This window comes from Phasianus colchicus, chromosome Z, assembly GCF_987193195.1.
Source record: "Phasianus colchicus chromosome Z, bPhaCol1.hap1.1, whole genome shotgun sequence".
Classification (NCBI taxonomy): domain Eukaryota; kingdom Metazoa; phylum Chordata; class Aves; order Galliformes; family Phasianidae; genus Phasianus; species Phasianus colchicus.
In genome coordinates, this window is record NC_143476.1 from 56,728,834 (window position 1) to 56,743,829 (window position 14,996).

Below are 14,996 nucleotides of genomic sequence, written 5' to 3' on the forward strand. Positions count from 1 at the left end.
GAGATTACTGCTCACAGTAAGAAAACAAGAGAAGATTTAACAATGTTAGGACAAAACATAGAAGTGGCACCAAATCCCCCTCAGATTCTAATTACTAGAAGCTATTTCATGTTACTTCTCTAATTAGCTGCATTAATCTGATCAAGATTCAGTGAGAAGGGGATCTTTTTTTTGTGAGTGTTAGATATATATTAGTAAAGATATGTATTCACACCCAGAATAGTTATGTGAATAATGCAACATGAACACATAAACACTAAGATTAGACCAAACAATATTGCATTGCTTGAAAACTAATGTGATTATGAACTTCTTCAACCTAGAGCTCCCAATGAAAGTGAAATATTTTCCACTAATATTAAAAACAGTTTCAAGTTCATGTATTGGAAGCAGATTAGTTTTCATCTGAATCTGTGAGAAGTTATTTCTGTGTTTTCTGTGGTCTTTCTACTAATATATTTAATGTAACCTTACTCAAACACCTGTTATCTGCTTGCGTGATGTGAACCTATGCAGTTTCTGCATACTGTGTCTGTATTCTGATGTCATCATGAAAAAATAATACAGCTAAAACAGAATGAATGCAGTTTATTTCATCATCACAAACTCTGACCTGTAAGAAAAACAAGTGAAACAAATACTGGCTGCTAGAAGTAGCAAACCATTTATTACCTGAGACACTCAAGTCCTGCTTCGTTTAGGATGTTATTCTCACTTGCTTGTTTCTGTTGTGGTTCTGTTTCAGGTGATTCCTGCAATAGAGCCTTTTTGTTCACTCTGCACTTAACATAATGCACAAGCTAGAAAATCTCTAAAGCAATTTCTGTGTGCTTGCCCCACTTCTGAAAACATTGTTCTGAAGTGCAATTATATTCTCGAGAATACCAAAAGTAAAACACCAGTAATATGTATATTCATAAGAATTTTCTACCCAAATAAATTGCAGTTAACATGCAAATTGAGTATGTCTCCCCACTCCTCTCTGCTTATATTAACCTAGATTTGAAAAGTGATTAGAAATGTGAGGAGAATACGGAATAATTGGGACATTCACTGACTGTAGCTACTAGCTTTTTCTTTCAGATAGAATCTAAGTAGGTTACACAGAACTGTGTCTAATACACACTAAATGAATGTAGCACATCCAATTTGTGTCCAGAATTTAATTCTGCAGTCCTCTTTGCAATCAGAAGTCTATTTTAATTCTGGCTGCTGGCTGCAAAGCAGTTTTCTTCAAGACCCAGCATATCTTCTCACTGCTGTGCACTAGATGTCTGATCTAAAGCATTCAAAACCCACATCATTCATGGTAGCAGCAGACTCAGCCCTTGGGCACTGATATTATCACAGTTTTTTCACTACCTTAAAATTTTATTCACTGCAGACAAGAAATGGAATCATTCTCTGCATATACAGTATGTATGCATGTATATGTGTACTAATCATGTCTGTACATTTGTAAGTTTATTTGCAAACTTGTTTCAAGGCATCACAGAACTGCATCTGGAGGTTAAGGGTGAAATATAGCTCTTTGCTTGAATTTCCATCAGTGCAGCACCAATCCATCCTCTCAGAAAGATCCTTAAGTGTTGGGCAATTGCTCCTCTGCCCAGAAGGTCCTTTCTATTGGGTCACACAGAGTTCTGGTGTGTCTGCCTTCCCTCTTTGTAGTTTATCCTTCCTAATTGATTTTACTTAGCAGAAGCAGAAATGATTTTTGATATGAATAATGGTGCAGTATCTCTTTGTCAATGTTTGCACATCCTTGAGCAGACAAGAGAGAGAAAGCTGGGTACACATTGTTTTTAAGTCTGATAGTAGGCTTTCCTCCTGAAGAGATGGGCATGTCACAAGCCTAAGGCTGATGCTGGATGCCTATTGTAGCTACATGCAAGACTTCTTTGGGTTTCAGTGGAATGAGGCTGCCAGAACAGCACAGATTGTTGTGCCTCCCTTGACTTGTAGGAGGTATTCCTGTGACTTCATGATGTGCTAGGAACAATGATGCACACCTTAAAGTAAATATGTCTCACACCACTCAGAAGAAGTCCATCAAAATTTCAAGGGGAAGCCAAGGCAGATAGAAAGTTTCCACTGAACTGAGATTGGAGTATTATGGATATCACTCGTACAGTATTAGTGCAAGATTTTTTTTTTTAAGTTTACCTTAAAAAAAATTACAAAATCAACATTTGCCTTGGTCTGAAAAGCATTGAACAGAGTGTCTAAGAACTATATTTTTTCAGAGCATTTTATCACTACAAGCAAATAAACCTAGTGAGTTCCCAGTACCTTTTACATCTTAATTACAAACAAATTACATACAGTAGAAAACCTAAAGAAAGGCTCAATTGCAGAGTTCCTTCTGATATGACTTGGAAGAATTTTTTGGCTACTTCTTGGTGTTTTCACTAATTTAAAGGTCAAGTTCTACAGTCCCTGAAAAACTCGATTTCTCATATTTTTGAACACTGAAAATGTATTGAAGTTCTCTGGAGGTCAGGAAAGTAGGAACAATCATAAGCACCAAAATTTGCCCCCTACAAAGCCCCCACACTATGTAAGAGAGTGTCCTAGTAGTTAATAACTGTCCTTCACATAAAGCCAAAGTATTTTTGAATGCACAGTGAAGCATGCCTTCTCATTTCTCACTTTTTTTTTTTTTTCCACAAACTGGAAGTAAAACAATGTCAGTGTAATTATTTACAGAATCATTCAGTAGTAGTAGTAGCAGTTTTTAATCTTCAAGGATTTTTTAAATTAAATGCTGAATTTAAAAGGAGAAAAATGAAACACTAGGTTAAAACTATATTACTTCTTAGGCAAATATTTCCTTACAGAATGGGAATTACTAGCAGTATTCGAATGCAGTCTCCCAGCTGAGTTTACAGCATATTAACTACTCATCAGTTCTACTCTTGCAAGTATGAAACCCTTAAGGAATTCAGTTCAATGCCACAAAAATGTACTTCTTGCCAAATGTTCATAGGGAAACAGATAAAAGATTCTCTCTATTTTAAATGAGCAACCTCACAAGAGAATCATTTAATCTTGTGTTTGGATTGATCTGTCTCACTGTGGCATAGCTTTTAGGCTTCATAACTGAAGTATATGACATAAATATCTTTCTTTCTAATAGAGAGTAGAGAAAATGTTGGGATGCTTTAAGCATAAAGGATCATAATGGAAGTACAGTGTGACTCTTCTGTGTCCCTCATGATGTTTACTGTCGCATCTGAGTTATTTTGTAAAAATTTTTTCACATTGCACACTTTTGTATCATTAATGTTCTCTTGTATCAAAGCTCCTTACAGATCAAAACTGGATAGAAGCAGGTCATTTTTCTGCTGTGAAACACAACCATCTCTCAGATTGAAGGGTGACCATTCAATAAACACAGTCAGTGAACAATGATACAAAAGAACCACCACCAATGCAGAGCTGCAAGTAACATTGATTCCTTGTGAAAACACCCAGATATTGTCCTCATTTGAATAGAATGAAGGAATAATTACATTTATTTTCTGTCTCTTCTCATTACAATGCTATACAAAATATGTGGATTTAGAAGGTATGAGAAATTTAGTCAGTCGCATGAAGTCCATGCACTACTGCATCTTATTTGCAATTCCAATGAAAAAAAAATCAGCAGAGACTCTAGTCATGTTTCTAACATATGGTGTGATTGTCTACAGTGCTAACCATAATTAAAACAGAAAATCTCTTCAGCTTTCCATAGAGGACAGCAGGGAGCAGTTTTCACATCATATTGATATTTTATGGATATATTTTCCTTATCTTGAACAAAAGGAATAATAAAAGAAAGAAAATAAGAACTCAGAAAAATAAAAAGCTGGAAACAGATGGTGTGCAGTTCAGTGAAAAGGAAGTGTATCAATTAGAGGATTTCAAAGTATTGTGATTACAAAAAAATTAAAAATCAATAATAATGAACTTATATGTGAAATTGGGTGATAGAAATTATGCTAGTATGTTGTACAACTCCAGTGCTAAAGAGCTCTGGAGTGAAAAGACTAAATAATTCAGGGAGCTGGCTATGGACCAGATCTTTCAAATCTCCTCCAGCGTTCACTACAAAATCATGTTCCATGAGGCTGAAAGATTGTGATGTTACTGAGGACAGTGTTTATTATCTCCTCATATGTTAGGCATGACTTCAAAAAAATTTCTTTATGAGGTGTGAGAATGCCAAAATGCTGTCATCTCTCTCTACTGGATCAGCCAAAAGAAGGAAGTTCTGCTTTGCTGTTTAACATTCCAGCATATCTTGAACAGAACTAGAATGTCACTTCATTTACTTTGTCACTTCAACATTTTTAATTGTCGTCTCACTGGATCCAAGACATTTTTCTCCTTTTTTCCTGTGATAAGATCATAAAAATCAGGTTTGATAATCTATTACATCAAAACTAGTATTGATTAGGTATTTCTTAGGAAAAGTTTTAAAAAGATCACTCATAGCCACCATTATGAGCAGATTCTTTTTCTAAAATTAAATGTAGGTAGATATGCTTCTTCTTTAGATGCCAGATTTTTGAAAGTATGTTCCATCAAAACGTAAGTTATATAAGCAATATATGTAAGCAATCCTGCTTCTCTGGAAGAAAAACACAAGTGTCTATTTCCTGAAAATGATCTTAGGTACTTTACTTAAGGAATGAAAGAACAGGCTTTACATATGTGGGGAGTGAAGTAAGAGAACAAGTCAAATGATCTGTAAGGTGTTTTGAGAAGATGAGAACAGCTTACCTGGGGTGTTACACCACCAAAATGCTCCTAGCAGGACATTATCAGTATGTTGCAATATATTTTCTATACTGAAGCCTACCAGAAAGATTATAAAAATGTTATCTTCTTCTGACACTACCTGTACTTAAATCTGAAGCACAGTTTTGTTAAGGTGAGAGTGTGCTAACACTGCAGGAAGCCATAATTGTAGAGTTTCAGTCTGGTAGACTGGGGAATGTTAGGCATCAAGGGTTCATAATATATGACAGAGGCTACTAAGTACTGTTTTCCAAGTCAGTGTTTGAGAATCTCCTGTTAGGTAGAGAGGAGGTTAGGTTAGACTCCTTGTCACAAGCCATCTCTTTTCCTCAGAGCCTATTCTTAGAAATGTGTTATTTCCAAAAGTGTTTAATAATACTGTATGTGTAGCAAACAGAAATTTGTTTACACTGCGGCTCAATCAGCACATCACTGTAAGTCTCAGTTATTTTGCTCACAGTGTTCTGTGAAATTATCTCTTTTTAAATGCACTGGATTTGGTGTATATAACCCATCTACACATATTTTATTAGCCTGATGCAGAATCAAAGAATCATAGAATCACAGAGTCACGGAAGGGAACCTGTGAAGATCACCTTAGCCAACCTCTCCCTGCAAAAACAGGTTCCGTATAGCAGGTCACACAGGAAAATGACCAGGTGTGTTTCAAAATATCTCCAGAGAATGAGAATCCAACATGTCTGGGCAGCCTGCTCCAGTACTCTGTTACCCTTGCAATAAACAAGTTCTTTCTTGTGTTCAAATGGAACTTTCTGTGCTCCTGTTTGTGCCCATTGACCCTTGTCCTATCGCTGTACACCACTGTACAAAGCCTGGCCCCATCCTCTTGACTCCTGCCCTTTAGAAGTTCATAAGCATGGATAAGATTCACTCTCAGCCTTTTCTTCTCCAGGCTGAATGGCCGCAGGTATTCAACCTTTCTTTATAAGGGAGATGTTCCAGGCCCCAATCATCTTCGTAGCCCTCTGCTGGACAGTGTACAGTAGATCTCTGTCTTTCTTGAACTATGAAACCCAAAACTGAATACAGTACTGTAGATGTGATCTCAACAGGGCAAAGGGGGAGGATCACCTCCCTTAACCTGCTGGTCATCCTCTCTAATGCACTGTAAGATATCACTGGCTTTCTGGGCTGTAAGGGCACACTGCTGACTCATGGCCAACATGTTGTTTACCAGGACTTGCTAAATGCTTCTCTGCTCAGCTACTTTCCAGCAGGTCACTTCAACACCTAACAAGTATAGATGTATGCAGTTCTTACTCCTGAGGTGTAGAACTCTACACTTACTGTTACTGAACCTAGTCATATTCCTTTCCACCCAACTCTCCAGCCTAGCCAGGTAAAAAAAAACGCAGAAAGAGCAAGTACAATAAGACAACTGGGACATTTTATTTGAGACCTTAAGGAATGAAAGAAATATACACTTGGTACGATCAGTTTCAGTTTACACAAAGCTCAGATTAGCTACGTGCACTTTTTCCAGGATACTTACTTCAAGATCTGTGTCTAGAACTTGCTCTAGAACTGAGGACTACTGACATTGGGAAGCCTTGAATGACATCAGCACGTTTCTGAGCAGTGGTATTGTGAAAGATGTATTCCATTATTAATGTATTTTTTTAAACTTTATCATAGCTTTCACATGAAGTTTGCTTTATGTGCTGTCTAAATTTACACTCTGGTGGTATCTACTAGCTTTAATTCAGGAAAGAAAAATAATGGCTGCTTAGGAGATTAAATCCTGAGGTCTTAATTAATCTTTCACTCAATGCTTATGAAAGTGAATTTGTCTTGCCTTAGATTGAGAGAAAGCTAATTTCTGAAACAAAACTTCAGGTCTGGATTCTACACACTTTTTAAAAGAAAATTAAATTTCCATGAGAAAATGATGTGATTTTCATCTCAGCATCTTTGGAAATGCTTTGTAAAATTCTTTTCTGCCTGAAGACTCTGATTTCAGATAATTCCAAGCGTGCGATTTTTCATACACTTCATGTCATTTCTTTTCAGTCTCTTCACTTCATATTTTCAGGTAATTTGTTCTCTGATTACTCTTTTTCTTTCTTCTTTAGTTTAATGGTAGGATAATTGAACAGTACTGACCTATTTCTACATTTAATATAGCTCCTATCTGCACCATTTTCTTAAGATCAGCAATCTTGACTAAAGTGAATTTCAGTTGCTCTTTTTTCAAAAAACCCTTAAAAAAACAGAAGGACTTCAGAATATTCATACATGTGCAACTCCAAATACATTAGACTGAGGAGGCCTAACTTAACTGTAAGGAATGATCGTCAGAATGCCAGCCTTTCCAAGTTGATTCTCTTTAACATGAAGAGAATCTACATCTCTGCCTGTGCTCTGACATCTTGTTTTGTGTTCCCATATGCTTGTAACATCCCTTATGCCATACCGAAGATCAGGTTATTTTCCTTATGTCCCCACATATAAAATTCCCTGCTACTGGCTCTCACTGCTACCCACCAAGACTGTTGTTTGTATTTACTTAAATTATCATATGCTCCCTTTTTGTAAGGGAAGTAGGTCACACTGCAGGGGGAAGGAATGCTCACACAGAGCTGTAAGTGCATTATTACTGTCTCTCCACTATCTCAGGGAGTAATGCATTTGTGGCCACATTGTTCCTCAATGAAAAGTGGAAGTGTTTGTCTTCATTGAAGAGGAGTCTGTAATAGTGCAAGAAACAGTGAGAAAAACCAGGTGTAGACAGAACAGTAATCCACAGTGTGGTCTAAAAACCCATATTAATTCATTCTAATTCATACAGATTAACATATATCTTGCCTGCCTTTTGGTGGAGTGGAAGTCCTCCTCAACAGATACACTTAGTGTCAAATTCAGAGAGCAAAGAACATATGCACCATCTCCCAGGGTCCCTGTATTCTCTTGTGCAACTTCTTCCCTCTTCTTCCCTCTTCCCACTTCCTTTCCCATTTCAGTTCCTGTTCATTGTCTCATCTGAGGACACATTTTCAGTAGACAGAAAATATTAGATATTTAAATTGTATTTCAAATTCAACTGTATAAAATATTTCCTGCAATCTCATTATCACTTCTTTGCTCCAGAAAGGTACAAGTGACCCATACCAACAGCATGAATTAGAGAGGAGTTTGGTCATTCTCCCAAAGCAGTTGCTACAAGTCAATATTTCTACATACTGTGATACATCTAGTAGTTCTTTTCAGCTGCTGCAGAACTTAATCTTTGTTTAACTTCTGTCATAAAGTACAAGGCATGAAGATTTCCTGATTTTCTTTCCACCAGATTATCAACATGGACTTATCCTCTACAACATTCTAACTCTACTAATTAGAAGCAGTAAATTTTCAAAACTGTAAAGGTTTTAGTTGAGAAAACTGCCATAGTGTAGGAGCTTTCATATATGAAAGGATAATGTTCTAATTAGACCCCACTAATTTGTAAGAGAGTAAGTACTATAACGTTTCACCAAGAGTGAGTGGTGCAGAGGAATAGACTTTCCAATATCAAGGGCAGTGGTTCAAGTTTTAATATTCCAGATGATATTGTTTCTCTGTTGTTGGGCCTTTAAGTAAGAACTTTAGCACTGAGAAGGAACATAGAAGTGGTTGTTCCTTAAAATTCTGGAAAATCAGAATACACAAAAACCAAATGACTTCTATGAGTGGATTCAGGAATGGAGGAGCTTTTTGTGTGTTTTTTTAGCTGGTCCTGTGTAGCATCAAAAATGTTGACAACAGTAATGCTCCCAGTTTCACAGAATGAACTGTGAGTTTATTTCTGCTAATTCACTGATGGGAAGAAGTCTACAGTTTGCCAAGAAGTGCTAGTCGCCCTCAGATCTAGACTGTCAGTGTGTTTTCTTGTTTTTGTTAGGAAATCCCACAGAGCTGATCACTTGAATGACCTGTCATTCATTGTGTGGGAACTGAAAGAAAAACTTCAGAGATGAGAGACCCCTACATGGCCTCTGTGTTTTTCTAGGAAAGTGTTTTTCAGTTTGACGCTTTCAGCAATTCCTATCCTTCAAACCCAAACAAGGAAAACAACCTGTGATCCTTTGTTATCTAACTCCTATTTGTTTCACCCTTAGCTGAAGTTAAAATATTTCCTTATATCTGATTCAGTTGCTTTTTTCTTTTTTTTTTTTTTAATTTCAGACTTATTAATGAATCTTTGCGGGACCAGTTGCTAGTTACCATCCAGAAGACTTTCACATATACTCGAACCCAGGCACAGCACCTCTTCATTATCCTCATGGAGTGCATGAAGAAGAAGGAGCTGGTACGTTTACACATTGCAAAGGGACAAAGATAAGAGTTCAGTGCATTGGTTTGACTGAGCTTTTCAGATGCCTGTTAAAGAATTTCTTCAATCTGCTGACACCTAAAGGATATTATTCTATATTATGCTGATTTTTGTTTTCTTTAATCTACTCCCTGGTTGAAGTGATAAATCCAAATCTGCTCACTTTGTAAATTCCCTTACATTTACTTTGACAGGGCAAACAAAATATGGCATATGACCAACAATAGCGTAGGGATATTTTTACTTCTCAGTCATCCTTAGGCATATTGTGATTAAAATTTGACCCTTCTCAACTCCAGAAAACATAGTAAAGCATGATTATTTATATATCATTGGGACCATATTTTAAGGGTACTGTAGAGTTACTGTAGAATATTTCTGGGGCTACTTTTCTATTACAGAGACAAAGAGAATAGCTTGTATCCAAAGTTCTTATTCTGCAGAGCCAAGAGTGTCCATTTACACATATCTATACTTGCTTGCAGAAGATAAGATCTCTCAACAATTTCCAGGACCTCCGTGAAGGTACTGTTGTAGAAGCAAAAGCAAAACCACATTTTTAAGTTATTGGGATTAAATTCCAATACTTCTATTAGTAGTAGTAAAATAAACTGTCTGAAAAGTCATCCTTTCTTTTTGTAATTTAATTCTTCTGAGATTTGTTTTCAGTTCGTATTGCAGCTTCCTGGAATTCCAGGCTGATGACAGCTTGCAACTTGTTCTGTAGGGTAACAAGAGAATGTGAAGATTTTTTGCAGGTTTGGTATTCTGAAACCATTTGAGATTTTTGTGCCTTCAACAATGCCTTTTAGTTTCAGTTGAAATTGAATGTTTGGAATAAGGGAGAGGGGAGAGTAAAAGGAAAGGAAAGAGGAAGACAGGAAGGAGAGAAAGTGAGGGAGATGAAATTATCAATAGGAGAAGAACGCAGTTCTGGATTGTTCCAGACTTCTAAACGAGAACATGAAATTATCAGTAGGAGAAGAATGCAGTTCTGGATTGTTCCAGACTTCTGAACGAGAACATGTTGGACTCTGAACAACCTTTACTCCTGCAAAGTTAAATGTGAATTTTTTCTGTAAATTTTTCTGTAGCATTCATTGCCAATAATTTTGTCCTGTGCAAGCTTGTGTCTTTGTTACAAGTTTATCTGTAGACATGTAACCTATCTCACTACGGACATTCTTTACCCATATGTCATTGAAGAGCTATCAGCCAGGGGGTGACTTGCCCCTAAGTGCTTTGAACTTTCATTTCTTAACACAAACCCAGCCGTATTTAAAAGAACACATGAAAACAGTATTCCTCTCTGGTATCTTGCTTTTACTCACAATGTTATTTTTAACAACGTTATGCTTGAAGGATTTTATGTCTGAAATGTGATTGCTGGAGGTTGCTGTCCCTTGTGACAGCTCAGGATCATGGCTATGAAACTGATCATTTCCCTAAGTTCATGGGTTCTGTGTGCCTGACTGCCGGACTCTGGAGCTGCTGAACTCATAGGCATCATAGAAGGCCCTGTGAGAGCAACTGCTGATATTGTAGCATGCAGACAAAGTATTATAGTATGCAGCAAAACAGATATGTACAAACAGATACAGGCAGAAAAATGGTCTCACAGTACAGTACGTAGAGACAGATAAATTGCAGATGTGAGAGAAAATGTGAAAAGAGGGAAAAAAAAAAACATCATAAAGTCTCTGAAAAGGGACACAAAGCTGTCTTGGAAAACAAATATTCCTACTCTACCTACTTAAATTGTACTGAAATACATCAATCTCTTTTTTAAACCTGACAGAAGTGTAGTAGCCAGAGGAAAAAATGTAATCACAAGAAAAACTGCATGCCTTATAGGAAATCAGACTTTTCAAGTTCTGACATTTTGGATTTCGCTCTTAAAGAATTAATTGTATGCCCAGGGAGCATCATTAGTAGAAGTCTGATATTTCATTCATTTACTGAAGAGTAAGTTTGTTTGATGAAAAAAATGTGAGTACATAAGTTATATGATGAGATGAGATCATAGAGGATGAGAGATTGAAGTTGCCTGGATTTGCAAGACAGAAATTTCCACTAGTCTATTTAATGAGTACTTTTGATTAGATTGTAAACTTAGCTGTCTTGGTGCTGTGTGCATCTGAGTTTGTATTCAGAAACATATTTTGACAACGTGCTTAATAAGAAATATAGTATAAAAATCTATTTCAAGTAAAGTAGACTTTGTATAACTGTAGGTTACAAAGACAGGAAAATGGCTTGCATATAATTCTCTGCTGTTACTCTTAGAATTATTAAAAATATTTATCCAGAGAAGTCCCTAAAATAGGAGCAGGAATGCTTACTAAACCTTGGGGGGCAGGAAACAGTATTTTAAAGTCCAGCCAATACTTTTTTCAAGATGTAGTATGAGCCTACTGTTACAGCTCATGAGAAGCTAAAACAACACATTAGTTCAAAGGCACAATGAAATTGGTTCCGTATTTATTAAAATAAGAAAGAGGAAAGGAGAAAGAGACAGGCTTCAAGAGTGTGTTTTGTTCTCTTGTTTTGTTGTGAAGTTACCCCTCGCAATACAGAGAGCAGGTGAGCGTGCAGCCTGAGGACTCTGCTGTGCCTCAGCAGCTGTGCAGGCAATCCCTCAAAGAGCAGGGTAGTAAAAAATTTGCTTCACCTGATAGGCTCTGTAAATATGTTGGGCTGTTCTCTTTCCAGCTGTGCAAGTGAGTATCTATTTGTCTCTCAACAAATAAATTAGCTTTACTATTTGCCCTTGAAAACAGTAATTCTGGTTTCTGAGTTATCTGACAAAGACATGCTGCTCCACTCTTTTAAGAGCGGAGCTTCAGAATCATTCTTAAGCTTAGACTGGCATATTGCGGGAGTGCTGTGTTCCCAAGTCACGATGTGTATTTCTCAAAAGTCAGCATGTACTCTCCATTGAGCAGATTGGGTCCATCTGGAGATCAGAGAGAATAGAAAGAGGGAAGCTTGTTTGGGCAGGCTTTGGGGAAAAAACACTTTGGCAAGCTGGAAAGGTACAAGTTGCTGAAAACAAACACACTTGTTGCATTTATATAGATTTTTCATAAGAATAATGCTTCCTCAATAGTGACAGTTAACAGACAAGTCCAGTCTTTATGCCTTAGTAATCAAAAAACACCACATTAACTGTGTGCTACATGCTGATTAAGTTTGATTTCTTACTGCTAACATGACAATTGTCTGCTAAACATATTTCCCTAAATATTTTAAGGTTCACTGTCTACATTTACTGAACTAAAGGTGTCTTGTCTATAGAAGCATTACAACAAGGGTTTGCAGAAGGAATGTATTGACAGTGGACATAGGTTTGCATGCACCTGTGAATCCCTGGAGCTTGTTTATGCTTTGAGCCCACAGGTGCAATTTGACATAGATTGCTCCGAAGGTAATGCCTTCTATTTATCTCCCTGGAAACTGCAACAGTTACTAAGAGCACAATAATACTCTTTGATATAGCAAATTTCCAAAATAGTCCCCACCATTTGCTCTGCATTTTCACCAGTGTTGTACAACAGCCTGCATGTCACACTTGTAGAAATCTGCACCAGCAGAGGTGCCTCTCTCTGATGTTGCTGTCATCACCGCTGAAAAGCACTGCCCACAATCTCAGTGTGTTCACAGCCACTGTTTGGTCTCCATTAAGCATTCTGCAAGCACTGGTAAATGTCAATGGGTGCCATTGTTTCCGCATGGAGGAATTTAATTCCACACCTTTGCTTCATACACACTTCTATGTCAGAAACCATTCTGTCAGAGTGCCCCTCTGCTGCCATCTGTGACACAGCAATAACATGTATTGGAATACTGGGAAGATCCAGCCTCTATTGCTATACCACTAATGTCAACCTCTGACATGGTGGGCTAACATAATAAATAGGAGACATTACTTTCTGTAATCTTGTAGTTTCTTGCTAAAAAAGAAACAAGAAAATCCCATCTCTGTTTCTGGTCAGCAAGTAATGGGTATCTTTCCTCATTTCTTCTGTGCTCTGCTATTTTTATGCTTTGGTGCACTGTGATGAACATGACAGCTACTTTCACAGATGGAAGTAAATTCTCCAAAGTCCAGAGGTGCAGTTTATGAGCAACCTGTGCTGAAAGGCTAACGTTCTTACCCAAGTATTATCTTACTGGTCAGGGCTTTAATTCAGTTTACTGCTTACTTACTCAAAATACTGAGAAGCTAGATTTAGCAGTTCCTTTTCTATTTTGACTACCAGACTTATTCATCTAGAAGAGTTTCTATTTTATCTGGCTGAAAAGCCTGGAGCAAACCTGTCCATGTTTATGGAAGATTCTGGAGAAAGCTTATCCTGGTCATGCTATAAATTGAAATTATAAAAATCATCTAGTGTGTTTTAATTTCTGCACTAAGAATTTAGAAAACAGTTGTTCACTTTGAAGAAAAAAGATATTTTGTATAATAATGATGATCTTGAAGGTCTTTTCCAACCTAGATGATTCACAATTCTCTATACTGGCTACAAAATGCAGCATGCTTTTGTCTTTTGATCAGGATGTGCAGGTTCAGAGAATTAGTAATATCCTAGTCAAGCATCTTATGCAAGTGTTTAACATACATATGAATATGTTCTGAATTAATTATCAGCTAAATCAAATGGACTTTTAAGAAGTTACCAGCATGTTTCCACTTTATTTTTTTAGTCCTTGACAGTTGGAATGTTCATTCTAGCCCATTTTTTAAAGAAATCAAGTTTCATAAACAAATTATTTTGGCTAAGATTTTGTCATGCTGATGAAGTCTTTTTTATACAAGAGGTAGAAAAGGGAGAGGTGGCTTGTCAAACAGTAAAAATAATTATTCCTGCAAGCATATAATTGCTGTGAACAGCATGTAATTTGGCAGTAAGTACCTGGAGCAGCAGAGCATCAAGAAGCTGATAGTCTGCAGGTTGCTGGAACAACTCTCACCCATGGAACATAATGTGAGATTTCCAATTTGAAGTATCCTGATGGTTATTAGTCCTCTGAGCACAAATAGAGGGGCAATGCCTCTTCAGCAGAAACTGTGGCAGCTCTCCTAATTGTGATGAAAGTTAAATCTCCTGTCCAGTCATTTCAGATCAATAGTTTTGGACAAGAATGAAAGGCAACCTCTGTAAGTGTTAAGGCTTTACAAGGTAGTTTTGCATTCTGTAAGCCTTATTTGATTCCTGTTTGCTAAGGACACAATATCATATTGTATTTCTCCAGCTGCCAAGAAGGCAGCTGAAGTTATTTGCACTTTGCCATTGACTCCTTAGATAACAAAATCTGTATTAGGGCCAGAGTTTGTATTTTAGAAATTCTGAGAACAATTTCAACAAGCAAAACAGCTATTTGCCTCAAGTAATAAATAAATAAATAAATAGATAAATAGATAAAAAAGGCAACTGTTGTAGCTGTGGCATTACACGAAGCCTTGGAAGCTTTTGATCTTAGCAGCTGCTTTTCAGCTGCTGGCAGATGAGGCAGGTCTTGTGCAGACAGAAAGTGCAAATATGTCAGACCAACTGTTGAAGCAATTTATTTGGTTATTTAGTTATTTTCCATTATTATTCCATATATTATCCATGCTGGACAATTACATGCCATCTTCCACAAGCTGTAAAGATCAACTGTCTTTTTTAACATCAGTTACCTAGAGGACTGCAGAAAATTTCTTATCTATTACTTACATTCACATTCTGTAAATAGGCATTTTCTCATTTATTTGGTGCATGCTGCCTGCACAATTTCTCACATTGAGTTACCTTGTAGATACTAATGTGACTTTCTACTTAAATTTACAGCTTTTTGCAGATTCAAAACATTTCTTTGCTCCTTAATATGTAAA

The 14,996-nt window shown here is 36.9% G+C and overlaps 1 protein-coding gene across 4 annotated transcripts in view; it reads left to right on the forward strand.

Moving 5' to 3' along the window:
* Nucleotides 1–14,996, forward strand: part of TRPM3 (transient receptor potential cation channel subfamily M member 3) — a 382,389-nt gene that overhangs the window by 286,434 nt on the left and 80,959 nt on the right. For all 4 annotated transcript variants that reach the window (XM_090130625.1, XM_090130627.1, XM_090130626.1 and 1 more), the window contains exon 8: nucleotides 8,971–9,094. In XM_090130625.1, the coding sequence (XP_089986751.1) occupies nucleotides 8,971–9,094 (124 nt within the window). The remainder of the gene's footprint in view (nucleotides 1–8,970; nucleotides 9,095–14,996) is intronic.